Below are 16,284 nucleotides of genomic sequence, written 5' to 3'. Positions count from 1 at the left end.
ATGGCAACGCCCCGCCCCCGGCGCCCCTGATTGGGCAGAAAAAGTCTACTTTCTTTGTAAAATAGTCGCGTTGAGAACTGATTGGACGGCGGACCTGTCAGTCAAAGTGTATCACGGTGTCAACCCTTGGCTTAAGGTGCGTTGAGCCAAACTGTACGTGGCGTTCAGTCAACCTCCGACGAGGGCGGGGTTAGTGTTTGATGTAGGAAAGAGCAGCATTATAATAGCCCAGTTTAAAACTGGATTAGACATACTCAAATAAATACACACATATTATATATTTAGAATATATAATATATGATGTAATATATAATAAAGTAAATACATAGAAATACACAATATTAAAATAAAATGTAAAAATGAACATTTATATTGAAGAGTATGTGATGTATTATATATTATCAAGTTATTTTTTATCAATTATTTTTACTTTTAATAATTATTATTACTTTTAAAAAATACTATTAATAATAATGATAATAAATGCACACATATTAATTAAATATGTATCAGCACTGAGTCAGGGCTAATTCTATTAACTGAGATAGAAAACATTTAGCATTTTAAAGGAAGTTATGTGATTCCTTTGGCGTATGGGCCAAAATTGGTCTGTGCACCTGATTTACCAATAACCATACACTGTCATTTTATTTTTATGTGTATCATTTATTATATTTTATTATAGGAAATTAGGAATAACCGCTTTACATGTACCATCTCGTTTTCAAGGGGGTTCTCAACAAAAATAATACACTATATACACAATTACACATACATAACATTTAACAGAAAAATCAAAGTAACAAAAGATCTAAAATAAGAAACACTTATACCCACTGATGAATTTAAGGGCATCATAAAGAATGTGATGTTAGAGACATGTGCTTGATTTTCTCGAGAGGCCACTATGTTTGAATAGTTGTTGTTTTATTGTGGATTTTTGTATTATATGTTGCATTTGTTGTATTTTAAATGTGTTTTGATTGGATAGGTCTCTCTTGTAAAAGTGATTTTCATTCTTAATGGGACTTCCTGCTTAAACAATGATCAAATAAACAAAAACAAAATAATAAATATCAAGTAATAAGACACAAAATCAGGAATTCATATTCCTAACAGAACCTGAAATTGATCATTCAATTATAGATTACAGAAAAATGTTTGTGTGTATTGTCCCAAAGGCCATATAAGTAAAGAACTATATTTAAAAATGCATAATATGTGTGTCATGTGCATGTGTATTTAGTCTTGATTTTTGCATCATTATGGTACTTTTCATTCAAATGTCAAACAAATAATGCTTATGCAGTCTTGCTGTACGTAGTCATAGCATGCCGGTGCAAAACTTAGGCCTACATAAAGTCCAAACAGTGGTGGGAGAAGTACTCAGTACTTTGTGATATGTGTTACACTGTGCAACAGTACAATATAAAAAATACTTCATTAAAGTAAAAGTATAATTACTATAAGGTAGCCATTTTATGTTTATTATAATTACAATGGAAGCATTACTGTGTAAGAACATGGAAGCATGACTGGACAGGTCTACTGGGCACAGGTTCAGGGGCCCAAAGAGTCAGGTGCCCCCTCTGGCCTTCATCTGCAAAATGTCTCTCAGATTACTATAAAAGACTCAAAATGGCCACAAAGAGATGCAAAGAAACTGCAGGGAGACACAAAACCACAAAAAGATGCATAATGACTACAGAGAGATGCAAACAACAACAAAAGAGGCAAAACCACAAAGTCTGTGTGTCTTGCCTCTGTGAGAGGTGGTGGGGCCTTTTCTATATCTGTGCTACAGCTATCTGTGCTGTACTATAAGTACTCCTAAACTGTAATTAAATCCATTGCTTGTGTAAATGTCTTATGTACATGAAATCTGTAAGAAAGTTGTCTTTATCATGTTAGGCGAAATACACACAGAAAAAGGATGTGGCCTCTGTCATTGTTATTTCATTACATATTAGTCTATGTTTGGGTTTTCATCACTGACAACATAAACTGCATTTTAATGTGGTATCATGGGTTGAATGTAACTAAATACATTTACTCAAATACTGAATTTTTGAGGTACTTGTACTTTACTAGAGTATTTCCTTTCATGCTACTTTACAGTGGTATAACAGAAGGTATATGCAGATACACGTGGTATACCCACCTCTTTTCTCTGAATGTTTACAGTATATCCACCTATCAGCCAAAAGGCCACTGGAATATACAGACGAGTCTACCCAGAGTCGTAGAATAGAACATCAGACACACAATAGAACATCTATTTAAGGGCTCTGAGAATACCTACTTCCTCCTCAGTAGTCTACCCATCTGCCTAGTCGTACACTGACCTCATCAACTACCACCACACCACTGACCTTATACTTCTACTCCACTACAGTATGAAGGCCAATATTGTACTTTTCACTCCACTACATTTATCTTAAAGCTGTACTTACATTACAGACTCAGATCATTGACACAAAATGTAAATCAACTAATAATGTATGACATATTATTCTGGGTTGAGATACCCACCAGTTTGTAAAGCAGCTGCCAATACTTGTGCTTTTATCTAAAGAGGAAAACCACCTAAATGACGTGTTCCATTAACTTATTTTTATGGTCTAGGAAAGTTCAGTCGACATTTGTGAACATGAGCGACTCTCTCTCAAAGCCAGAAACCAGGAAAGTCTCAAACTTGTGATGTCACAGGGCAGCGGTCCTTAAATGGTGTGCTGCGGCAAAATGGTGTGCTGTGATGCAAATCTAGGTGTGCGGTGGGATTTGGTCATAAACACACATTATTATTGCAACATTCAACTGAGCCTATACAAACAGTTATGAATGAATTTTAAATGGACCGCATCAATATGTTGTGCATTCCCGTTTCCTAATAAAGAAGCAAACTCTACCTAATAAATAGAATTTAATTTAAAAAACCTTCACAAGATTTGTCACTGTTCAAGCATGGGAATTAAAAGTGTGTGACACATCACATTATCTTACATTATTTCCCGTTTTAGTTGATGTGTTATTAGTGCTTTGAAGTAATTTAAAAAGGTTTAATAGGACTTTTTAAATCATTTTGTTAATGAATATTTAATTAGTAATAGTTGGATGTCAATTGTTTTTTGATATAAGTAAATAAAAACAAACATTTATGTCATGATAAAAGTAATACCACATGTTAGCTGCACCATAGATAATGAATGAGAGCCTGGTTTTATGGACCCACACAGAAATTTCAATGCATTTGACTCTGAATAAAATATGGGGGAAAAAACATACATCAGCAGCAAATAATGTAATAGTGTAAGTGCAAATAATAAGTATAAAATTAAATATAAAAATGTACTGTACATTTGCACACTGTGGTATTGCTACTTCCTTTTAAATATCTGAGCACCTCTTTCACCACTGGTAGTTTTGTAATTTTATTTAGAATGTACACAACAAGACAGGGACAGTTTCACAAAACTCTAACACAGGAATCAAACAACAATGGTGGAAATGATACTGCAGGAACCAAATATAAGCATAAAGAAAGAAAGGGACACATTTCAAATTTCCATTTACAAGCATGAATATGATATTTACCCATAATAATCACAGGACTGACAGTATGAGAAATGTTTGTATCCATGTTGTCCATAAGATAAATAATATCATTGTAGGTAAATGGAGGTATGTCGTCCATTTTCAAAGATGATCAGTTATGGATTTCAGACCAGAACAAAGTGACACGTGAACATTTGAAAAATAGATGTTCAACAGTTTCGGCCTCTGAAGAGCAAAAGACACAAGGATCAACAGCCAATTTAAATCTTCTGTGCAGAAAGTCACTGACAGAGTATATTGCTGATACTATTTTAAAATGTGGTTCTTTGACTTCAGGAGCAACAGGGCAAGATAAATAAAAAGAGAATGCCTCTACAAGGCTTTTGGCAGGGGATCTGTGGTGTCCTATTCACAATCCATGGAGTCACTTTCCCAGTGGATCCGGAAGTATGTCTTTTGGGCAACCTCTTGAATTCTACTATCAGACATAGCCAGATCAGAGTCAGAACCTGATTATCAGATGATCCAGTTTACTCAGACTCAGACTCAGAAAACTTTATTGTCCATTCAATTTACATGAGATGGAAAATATTTTTTGGTACTGGCAAAAAGACAAACACCTCACACAAAACAGTGACAGGCAGACAACAAGTTCATAAATGAATAGCAGTATCAGTACTCTAAAATACACTGTACACACAACCTTAAAAGGAGTGGGTTAAAAGTAATTAAAAGCATTTATGTATTAAAAGCTTATATGTGTGTTGTGTGAGCCTGGGACAGGTCCCATGGGATCTATTTAAACAGTTCCTTATGAAGAAGGGCCACGGCTGATAGTATAATGACTTTTTATAGCCGTTCGTCTTGGCCATTGGTAGGGTCAGTCTGCGGCCTGAAAGCAGCTGCTGAAATGCTGAATGGAGGGGATGAGTGGGATCATGATAAATCTGGATTGCCTTTTTTATTGTTGCCTGGGTGTGTAAGTCCTAGAGAGTAAACAAACAAATGGACGGACAAACGCCAACGGCCAAGGGTCAGCACTCATGCATGTGCCCCACACTCATTACCTGTTGGATTGTGGCTCTCAGAAGCAAAGTTGCATACCTCTAGAGAAATCAACTTACTCACTAAAGAATAAGATACACTCTTTCTATAGAATACAGCAACCTATTATTAATTATTTGGAAAATCTCCCATCCCACAAGACTGAATGTCTGCATTTTCTGTCTGTTTTCACCACAAGTATTATAAGAGATCGTGCAATTGTGGGTAAGACTACTACTATCATTCCAAACCCACATCAATAACATCACCCGGACTGCATATTTCCATCAACCGACTTCCTCCCTCCCTCACACCCAGCAGCACCGCCATACTGGTCCACTCCCACGTCACCTCTCATCTGCAACACCCTTCTCACTGGTCTCCCCCTCAAATCCATCCATAAACTTCAACTGGTCCAAAATGCTGCCACCCGTATCATCACCAGAACATCATCCATCCAGCACATCACTCCTTTCTTCCATCAACTCCACTGGCTTCCCATACAATACCCTACTGCTCACATTCAAGGCCATCCATAACCTCGCTCCTCCATACCTCACTGACCTCCTCCACATCCACACCCCGCCTCTGGATCTCCCTCCCACCAGATATCCGAAATATTCAGTCCCTGGACACTTTCAAATCCAACCTCAAAGCATATCTGTTTAAACAAGCCAATCACTGCTAAATGTCATTGCCTGCTGCTAACTTCTTAATGTTTTATTATTGCTGCTGTGTTGTTTTTATTTATTTATTCTCTATGTACAGTGACCTTGAGAGCCTTGAAAGGCGCTGATAAATAAAATGCATTATTATTATTATCATTATTATTATTACATTGCCTCTCAAACCCTCCACCCCCCAATTTTTGTAATTCTATTAGTTACATTTTTGTTTGCATTGTTACAAGACAATTTATGATATTGTCTGTTAATTTATGTTTGAAACGTTCGTAATGTAAAGCTGGTGTTTGTGTGTTGTCAATTTGTGATTGTGTGATTTGTGTATTTTGAAAAGCTAAAATTAAATATACAGAAAAAAGACAGAAGGCCTGGTAATGTTGTAATGCTGCATAAAACATGCTGAACTCATCCTGAACTCTTCCACACGTCCCTCCTGAATTTTAAAACGCGACACTACCTACTTTTGTCCACACGATGGCGCTGCTTCCCCATGTTACCCCCATTGAAGCGAGCCAGCCAAGCAGAAACGCTTTCCAACTGTGTCCAACCAAAACTCTATCCAACCACCTCAACAGGAACTGACGTCTCTTCGGTGCAAGTGGATGGAAAAAATGCAGCTGCAGGAAAAATGGCTCCAAACACCGCACCGCTAAAAGGTGAGGATTTAACCTTTGTTACAGTAAATGTCTGCCGGTTAAAGTTGTAGCTTGTTGTCGGCAGAAGTCGGCGGCTGCGGCTCCGTAGTGTCCGGCCGTTTGCCGTGTGACCAAACCTGCATTTCTTCCTTGTTGTGGGCAGCTGGCAGGAGCAAAGCAGTTGCCTGGGTACTTTTAAATTAATAAATCAGTGTCCCTCAAAGTGCGGAGCAGTCATGTAAGTTATCAGTGTGTGGCTATATCCACATTAGCCTTGTGTTACTGTGAACAATACGTTTGGCTTGTACCGTTTTGTGAGGGTTAGCGGCTAAGTTAGCATCCAACAAAGTCAGAAGTTAAAGTTCCAACCGCTATCAAAAGTATCCAGAAGTGGCTTTTAGTCGTGCTAGCCGGGTCACTTAGCTTGTTTACTTTCTTCTTATCTGTTAAAAGTCACCGTTATCTTATATTAACAAGTAGCTAGGTCATATTTTAAGATGTTAAATGTGAGTAAAACAAACGTTCACGACTTATTGACAATTCACAACGCATCATTTGGTGTCAGGTGAGCATCAGCCGACAGGTTAGCTAGCTAGCCGAGATGTATACAGATGTGTTAGTCAACCTCTTATCATACATTTTAAAGCCTAAAACTGATAATTTAATTGTTCTGTAGCTTTACCTACTAACAGGTTGTGTCACCAAGACATGAATTTCTATTGAATGTCCCCCAAAATGTGATTATACAATACCCCAGTGCGAACCATTAACACTTGGGATCAGATGAAACAGTGTTTTCCCTAAGGTCATCCGAGGGATAATTTAGATTTTTAGCTAATTAAAATGCAAGGATGAGCATGATATAGTCTGAGTAACTACAAGTCCTCTTTTAGAAAGGTAATTCACACACTGCATCAATTCAAACTGATTAGGAGCTGCTTGTGTGTGTAATTATTGCATGTAACTCAACTTATAACAATCTCCAAATGTGCAATTCTGAGTTTAATAGTAATAATAATGACTTTAAGGACACAGAAGAAGGTCCATAGCATACCACATAAAAACAGACAATAGTCTATGTACAGAAATGTGCTAAATACAATGTATATAAAGGTAAGAAATATCCAACACTACATTGTGCAAGTTCATATAGAAAAGACAAAATTCAGTAAACTGCACCCACAAACATGCTGGAGAGCCAAAATCTGACTGAGGTCACCTCAAGAGTTGGCCAAGGCCTGGATGATACCATTTTCTGAGACAGAGAGTCTGCACATAATATATCAAGATTTATTTTATTAGGACAAACCCCTTGAGATGTTTCATCTCGTTTTCGAGGGGGTCCCAACATATATCACAACGTAGGAGTGCAAAATACAAGTACAATTATCAAAATATTGACTTACAGATAGACAACAGGCAAGCTAAACAAAAAAACCCTAACAGCATCAACCAAAAAACCCCACAACATCACAAGTATACAACAGTGACAGCATCAATGATAACAGGAGCATACTATCTCAAAAGTAATAAGACCTTGACCTTTATGTGGCCCAGGCAGTCATAACACAAGGAAGGTTTTTATACTAAAAGGACTGTATCTTTGGAAGATGTCCCATCAATTTAACTTTTGCTTAAACAAATTTAATGATGAAATGGATCTTATTTCAGCAGGTAAATTATGCCAATCTGCAGGGGCTTTAAACATGAACGCTCTTTTGCCAACTGACTTTTTAACACAAGGGACAGAGAAATAGAGTTGAGCAGCATGTCTAACCCGCTATATAAGATATATAAGATTTTGTTGTAGGGCAGAGCAGGTAGGCACACCAACATTTGCAAACATTTGGTTGGCACTGCACCATCGTGGAAGTTTAAGGAGCAGGTTAGCTTGGAGGTGTTGCATGCATTTGTAAATTTAACTATAGGACAATAGTTATGAGAATACACCACAGCTGGCCAAGTGAACAACATTTGGGATTTCACTCCCCCAGGGGTCCTTTGTTTCTTTTTATAGACTTAATGTCCTACACAGGCGAGCCTTAGCACTAGGAAAGCCAGTAGAGAAAAAAGAGGAGAAGTTCAAGTGTATTGTAATCTTTCCCAACAACCACAGAACGTATCTTAGAAATCTATAAACTTGACCTGGTTACTTATTTTCCTTTTTAAAGATGTCCTGTACTTTGGTCAGCTGTGCAGTGTATTGCTAACATCTGCACTTTTACATAACTATTGGAAGGAAAAACTCTGTTTCAGTCCCATTAGGTCAAGACAGGTTTACAGTTTTTTAAATCTGTCTTAAATAGTAGGCAAGTGCCTGTATGAACACTGAGACAGGTCTTGCTTGCTTTAATGTTCCTCCAGCCATTTAGAGATCATACTCTCCTAATGAACTGTAAATGAAAGAAATGGGGACAAAATCCACAGTCCACATTCTGTAAAAAAAAATGTATTACACTGTTTATCTGAAGCAGTCAAACAAGTGGATATGTTATAGACTTTTTGGTACACAAGGACCCCTATATGTTCCCCAGGCAGTCATAACTAAAAGAAGGCTTTTTATACTAGAACGACTGTATCTTTGGAAGATATCCCCTCAATTTGACTGTGCATCTGATATACTTTGGATTTTATTTTTGCACAGAACAAGGACTGTGTATTTTGTTACCCATTACTTACACTGATATTGCTATAAGAACAGATTTTTTTAAGGGTTACCATGAACAGGAGGGATGACTACAGCAAGAAAAACCTGTTGCAATGTTAATACAGGCACCTAACTGTTGTTTTATAACAGACTTGAATATTTGGAAACTATTATTTAATCTCTAATTTAAGTGGAAATCCCAAATTTTCAGAAGATACTAAATATGTCTGAATTTTGGCACAATATTTTTTAATGTTATGCTAAAACATGTAGAATTTTTACATTTGATAGAATGATGCCATCATAAAAAAATGGAATATATTGTCTGAATATATATAAACAATTTAGCTTAATTTAAAAACTAAAACAAGCTGATGAAGAATATCAAAAGCTCAAAGCTACCTAAAGGGCATATTAGGGTAAACTGTATGTTAAAGGTTTGAAACACATGATGGTGGCTTTGTCAAACAACCAAGGAAATTATTTGGGAATTGTCCAGACTCTCCAGTCCAGTTTTTCTTATACTTAAATCTTTTCACTCAATCAAACATTTTCACCAAAGGCTTATGGCTCGGGTAGCTGTTGTCTTCAGAATACTTTACCAGTAGTAACGTCGTGTTGAATCAAGTTCTTGCAGGACCTGGGGTTCGCCATCCTTTGTCATGGTGCAGTGCAACAGAGTATTTGTCTTGGCTGCCGTTGGCTTTTCTACATAAGTGGGACTTTCCTCCTTTGTATGTGTCCTTTCGCCATATATGGGTGTTATGCATATGGCTATCTTGATTTACTTGAGTCTTGTTGAATCTCCTTTGTTAAAACAGCATAACACGCTTTCCTATTCTCAGTCTTTCTTGAATTGGAGCTGTAGTGGATTGATCTGCCCAATCTGCAATGATCTACTGTGCAAAACCGTTAAAAAAACACAAGACTGATGTTTATGAACTCTAATCACATTATGTGGTTTCTCAGATTGCACTGGTGTTTATATTCAGAATCAGGAAGTAGCTGCTGTTTAGTGTCTAGCTCAGTGTTTTAACTTTGGACACTTGGCAGTTAAGAGGCTCTGATCTTTTGGTTATGGAATAGTGACTTCAACTACTGAGCTTCGATCTGTCAGAGCATGCATTCTGACTGAGTGCAAAATCAATAATATACGGATGAACTACTTTGGTGAGAGCATGTTACATTTCTGCACAGAATTAAGCCATCAGTGACAGCAGGCGCCAAAAGACAACGACCCTTCCTTTAATGCATTTAGTGTCTCAAAGCAATGTTCTTGGGAAAGTTGGCACTAGGCTCTCCTAGTCAAATGCTTAATGAATGCAGCCACATTGTCACTGCCCGCTGGTGTTAGCACAGCTGATAAGACAATCTTGGGCCATGGTGCTAACATAATGCTAACAGAGTGAGAGAAAGCCAGAGGAAGAGAGAGAGACCCGTTGGGCTGCTTAGCATGCCAAATTCCTCAGCTGCACAATAGTGCTAGGCTAGCCTGAGCCCCAGCACAGCCAGCCCTCTCCACCACAATGGGAGGGGAAGCTCAGGAGAGGCCGGTGACGCCTGGGGAGGGAAGGAACTCACTCAACCCTGGGGCTGTGATCGGTCGATGAATGGTCGCTTTGAGAAGGCGCTGTGTCATTTTAGGACCACAAGACACTCTTTGCAGCAATGTTTTTCTCATCTTATAGACGTGGGATGCTCTTGGCTCCTTCCTGTTGTAGGCTCACCATAAATAGTTGGCATCAACTTTGGGTTTTTGAGGGTCAGTTGGAAAAAACACAGTTGGATGTCATCACCTTTAGATGGGAGAAAATAATCAGCAGATTAATCAGTAATGAAAACAAATTGTTAGCTGCTGTCCAGCACAGAAGCACACACGTTAACTGCATGCCAACAAGTTGTGCGAGTCATGTCACCTCCTTGTTGTAAAGCACTTGTTTGATTAAGTCTTTTTTGGTATGTGAGCAGCCGGGCTGCCTGTGTAAACAATTGCAATGTGCAGCTTGCAATGTCAAGGTGAACAACAGAGAGGCACACAAATAGAGGAGAGCTTGTTGTGAGTGAGCTGACCAATTTACATGTCATGAACATGCTGGTAATGTAGCCCATGCTGTGACCTAATTGATGCCCTTGATTCCACAACAAGTGCAAGTAATTATTGGCTGTGCATATGTGACAAATGGCAGCAAATCAATAAGCATTCGAAGCCTGGTTCAACAAATGAAGCTGGCATGAGTATTACACAATAAACACTATTTGATATAGATTCTGTCTACATGTAGCTAATAAAAATATTTGTATGACTGACAGCTATTTTTTTTTCTAAATGATATTGTGACTGTTTTGAATCTGTTTGACCACCTCTTGATGTCATTTACCCAAATGTTTTTTCTCCCCCCTTCTTTTTTAGGTGTTTAAAGACTTGCTACACAACCCTTTGAGCCACACTAACTTAAAAGCCTTCACACTCATGGCACCTTCCAGTTGACAAAATGGCCCAGATATCAAGTGGTAATGGGTTCAAGGTGGATGTCCCCCAGCCAAAGGGGGTTGTTGATAAAGAGGAAGCCCTCCGCATGGAGGAAGAGGCTTTAGCAAAATTGCAAAGGGACAAGAGACACACTCATTCAGCTTCAGCATCCCCATCTTCCTCTGTAGCATCCTCGTCCTCCTCAAAACCAAAACCACCTAAATCTACCACTACTGCTCCTCTACCTTTACCCTGTACTACCAGACCTGAAAAAGACCTCATTGTCTTCCCAGAGACCAAGAAGCAGGCAGAGCAGGACAAGTTTAGGGGTATTGATGTGGACAAGCTGACCAATGAGGAACTTGAAAAGCTCCTCCTGGATGAGAACTTTGGGGTTAACAGCAAAGCGTCCCGCCCTTCACTGCTGGGGTTTAACCTCAGTGCCTCCTACCCTGGAGGCCATGCCTGTAGCTCCTCTCCTTTCCAGAGCAGCCAGTGGACACCTGTTCTGTCCACCCCGTCTAACTCCAGTGTGTCCACTCCCACCCATCAGCCTTCCCCAATGTTCCCATCTGCTCCATTCCCCAAACCTGGCACATTTCAAAATGGCTTCACTCCAACCATTTCGCCTTTCATGGCCCTGACGGCGCAGCAGCCGTCTTTCATGACCTTTACTCCCATCCAGCCTGCTGCTGCCATGGTCTTCCCACAGCCAACAGTGGACCCAGAGATGGCCAAACTGTTCGACAAGATTGCCAGCACCTCAGAATACTTGAAGAATGGCAAATCAACCAGCACTGAACTGGATTCCTCTCAAGCGGGCACAGCCTCTCTGGCACCCAACCCACCGCCCCAGCAGCCAGCAGTGATGGAATCTTCTAGCATCAGCCGCTTTGACTGGCTGGATCTGGACCCACTTACAAAGCGTAAAGCTGAGAATGAAGAAGCATCCCTGGCATCGGGAGACACTGCACAGACAGTACCAGGAGTTGCAGGGGATCCTTGGGATGCAGTGCTCGAGACTGAAGGGAACAGTAGTGGCCACAGCCCACCACAGGAGGTGAAGGCATCACTGACAGTCCGCTCACAGCACAGGAGAGCATCAACAGGAGCGGCTGTCACTAGGAGTCACTCGCTCAACATCCCAGGGACCTCCTCCCAGCACAAACCAAACAATCAGGTACAATCGTAGTAAAATGTTAATGTTTTAAAACTAAATTGCTTTGCCTTTTCACTGCACAAATTTAGCATGTCATAGCAGGAAAGCTATGAACATGACATGATCAGAAATGTCTATCTGTGCTGTTCTGTCTCACTGGTTTGAAGGGGGCAGGGCTCAGTCAGAAAAAGGTGATGTCACATACTTCTGTACATCACATCAGGATTAAGTAACATTGGAATCAAAAATGTAATGACAGTTGTGGGGTTGTGCTGATGTTGTCAAACAAGCGTGAATCAAATCCGATCAAACCACACCCACACAGTTCTGATGAAGGGGATTAGCTGAGTTTTCAGTTGGCTCACTCTGAAAGCTGGGTTAGGCAGAATCTGGAAAAGGCAAAAAAAAAAACAGCTGAATTTAAAAAATATACTCTCCTCCTATAGCTCCTTCCTCTCCCCTCTCTGTCCTAAGCCTCTCCCACCAGATGACCACTGGCATATGCACACATTACATATAGTAACCCAGTGTTTCTTATACATTTATTCATTTAATCTTATTTTATTTTTGAGTCGCACATATCTCATTCTCTCAGCCTCTCCTAGCCCTGCTCTCTTTCTCTTTCTGTTTATCAGACCGAAAACGAGACAAGAATTAGCTAGCTTGCCAGCCCGCGGTCCCTCTGCCTCACTCCCTGCCACTGTGGAGTGTGTCCTGTGGAAGAGACTGTGTCACAGCGGGTTTGTTACCAGCAGCTTCGTGGGGTCTAACCTGTGTAACAACAGCAACAGAAAATTTGCTGATCCAGCGGGGAGTCGGGTCTGTCCGATCTCCTGGAGCTGGGGTTTGTGCTGCCTAGATTCATGTTGCTGAGGCTGGTGACTAGGGGCCCGTCTCCTGAACAGGTGCCTGCTCTCCTCTCGGGGAAGTGGTCTGTAGCGGTAGGGAATGAAGCGGAGGACATACTTAGAGTCAAGGCTCTAGCTAACATTAGCTACATAAACATGAAATTGAAGCCACCGCTATTAGCTTTTGGCTCCAGTTAGCAGCATTTTTTCTCACTCTCTGAAATGCTTCACTGATAGTGACACATTTTAGACTCTTTCTGATAAGTCCATCTTCCTTGTCTGGGCAGTTTTGCAGTGTAAGCAGTTGTTACCAGTGTTGAAATAGCAACTTGCTCTGCAGGATTCTCCGCAATTGAATCAGACCTTCACTGAAGGGACATGCACATGCATTTGTGGGTCAGCCAGTAGGAACACCTTCTCACTGAAATGACCTGTAATTGGCCAGACTCTGTTATGGGCTAGATTTTCTAAAGCCTGAAAACAGAGCCAAGAGGAAGTGCAGAAGTCTAGTTTTCTCTCACTGCAATTGAATAACAAAATCCTCAAAGAGAGAGAGAGTCTTTAGTAGTTGCTGCATTGCATTGACGTGTACCAGTCCCAGGACGTTGGTATTACGGATGCAGGCTCAATGGCGTGGCTACAGGGTTCCTTAAACGAAACAGAGCAGTGATTAATGTTTTTAGTTTCACCTGTGTCCTGTTCTTTTGAGCTTTCTGTTTCACATTCACATCTTCACACCTCATGACTGCACTGTTATCAACTTATTACTGTTTTCCACTTAGCAGTTTGGCTGAACCAGTGGGCTAACTACTTCGCCACTCGGTCAGTGTCAGTCATGTGTTATCCCCAACCATGTTTTGCTATCCAGACCAGAGATTTACCTGCTAGTCCAGCGTCACCCTGAAAAGTCCATTTACTACCAGCAACTGTCTTTTCTCAGTATTGACAGCATTTCATATTACAGAATAAATGACTGAATGAAACCACAGCTCTTGCAACATTAGCTTGTGGGAGTACAGTTTAATCAGAACAGATGCTGGTGGATCTTCTCCTTCACCCAAAACACCCATCAAAGTCTTACTTACAACTGCATGTATACTCCTCATTCACTCACTAGCACAAGCAAAACATCCTCCATACTCCTGCTCCCTGTAATTAAGTTTTTCACTGTGGTGAGCTACCCACTGTTTCACCCCGCAATTTCCTCTCGACCACATTTTGTGATTAATTTTGCCATGCAAACTACACCAGTGATCTAATTTCTTGTGATGAATATTTAGAACATTCATTTGGGACAGTGCTGTGGGCAAGTGGCATGGGATATTGTTGCCTCTAAATCTTTTTCTTCCCCCCTAAAACTAAACAACCATCTGTCATTTGGCTGGAAGCTCTGAGCATCTTAGTCAGCAGTACGACCATACTGAGACCTACCAGCCAAACATGAATTTCTCTTCATTTAGTATTTGAGAGTCAAATCAACCAGAAGGTGTAAATCATCTGTGTGGAAATGATTTAGTGCATTTACATGGACATGAATAACCAGTTTATGAGGGTTGTGTCAGTTATGATCATATTGGAGATATGGTGTGTACTTGAGCACAGAGAAATTGGGCTATTCATATTCCTTATTACTACAGTCTGTTAGCGCAGGTGCCTGTGATTTTTACAAAAACAAACCAACAATGGGAGACCAGAGCGACAGATAATGTTACGCACTACACTGTGCATTTACTCCCACTACAATTAAACTGCTAATTTCTTCTCTGCTTTCGATTGCCAACAGCTGTATGCTCTGAGCGCCGACCACCGGCTCTCTTTCTTAACCACACACACTATGTACTGCACTACTGTTATTCCTAAAAGGAGCTAAAATTACGCTTTCTATTGCACTGTCCTCCACTCCACTGCCAGCCTGTCACTGTCACTACCACCACGTAGGGCGGGGGAGCAATGGATGAAGATACGCAGCATCTTTTAGTAATCTTACATCGCTTGGCTGAAGCTGCTTGCACAGATAGTGCTCATTTATGCCCAACGTTAGATATGTATACGGACACGGATGGAGCTTTCTGTCCATACTCTGCGTTTATAGTTTAAGCAAGATACGACCGTAGGAGGCAACAAAGACATTTAAGAATTCTTCGTCCAGATGTCGTAATGTATTTAATGGCCTCACAGACCACCATGGTCTACAACACTGCCTCCATTAAAAGGTCCATTATTACTACCTCCTCCACCATCACCGCATTTGTTGCTGTCTGAATTATTTGACTCTACCCTTTAGTGCTATGAGCTAGGGCTTTAACTTCACCATCATAAAGGACGCTTGGAAGTATGAGGGCAATGACATTAACAACTTTTGAAATGGGTGTATCTGTTTATGTACATAAAGGTAGTATAAATGAGCCCATAGTCAGCGGTGCTCAATAATACATGCACCAGTATTCATGATGGGTTTCCATGAGTACTCCATCTAGAATATTTGGGTTTCTCTTAAACGGATAAGCTCTTACTAGGGTTTCTGAAGCAGGATATGGTGTTAACATGCTCAGACACATAAACCTGATCATAATAGGGTTATTGAAGTCCCTGTAAGTGCACTCAATGAGTATTACAAGCTTCTTCAAAACTGATTTTCAGATACTTTGACAGAAGTAAAAAGGCCCTGAATAATCAGAGGTGATAAGTCTTGCTGTCAATATGTACCACTTTCTGCAGTTGGTAGAAATGTGCATAGTTACCTGTGTACTTGAGACATGCATGTCCCTCCCCATACATGTCCTGGTGAGTACAAGATACAAACATTGCTTTACATTCTCACCAGTGGTCAAAAAGTCCACATATTACTTTTAAGGTCAGGACAGGCTATTCTGTTGGACATTGTGCCTTTTTTTGGCAGTTTTTAAGACGCCCACTTCCTGCTTATTGTGTTTCTCTGTGTCATGACCAAACAACTGGTCTCTGTGGTATGTTTCTTACACCAGGGTGATAATTAACTTTACAGCACCACAGGGCCCTTGTGTCCAAAATTCCCCATGAATGCAGAAAACGAGGAAATTCGACACAATTTGAACACATTGTTTGGAAAGATGATGGTACAGTACAGTCAAAAAGTGGAACATTGTGGTTTAGGACATAGACATGACCAGCCATTTGCAGTTTCAATGCACTGTTCCAGGAGCTCTTTCAAGTCCATGTACATGACTCGACAGACATACTTTGCCACTCATCAAAGGCAACATG

General features: G+C 40.2%; 1 protein-coding gene across 2 annotated transcripts in view; it reads left to right on the top strand.

Moving 5' to 3' along the window:
- Window positions 1-5,829: 5,829 nt before the first annotated feature.
- pik3c2a (phosphatidylinositol-4-phosphate 3-kinase, catalytic subunit type 2 alpha) overlaps window positions 5,830-16,284 on the top strand; it is a 66,309-nt gene continuing 55,854 nt past the window's right edge. For both annotated transcript variants that reach the window (XM_050072774.1, XM_050072775.1), the window contains exons 1-2: window positions 5,830-5,938; window positions 10,975-12,214. In XM_050072774.1, the coding sequence (XP_049928731.1) occupies window positions 11,057-12,214 (1,158 nt within the window). In that variant the 5' untranslated portion in view covers window positions 5,830-5,938; window positions 10,975-11,056. The remainder of the gene's footprint in view (window positions 5,939-10,974; window positions 12,215-16,284) is intronic.

The sequence above is a fragment of the Epinephelus moara genome, chromosome 20 (genome assembly GCF_006386435.1).
Source record: "Epinephelus moara isolate mb chromosome 20, YSFRI_EMoa_1.0, whole genome shotgun sequence".
NCBI lineage: Eukaryota > Metazoa > Chordata > Actinopteri > Perciformes > Serranidae > Epinephelus > Epinephelus moara.
This window is presented reverse-complemented; position numbering and strand designations above follow the sequence as displayed.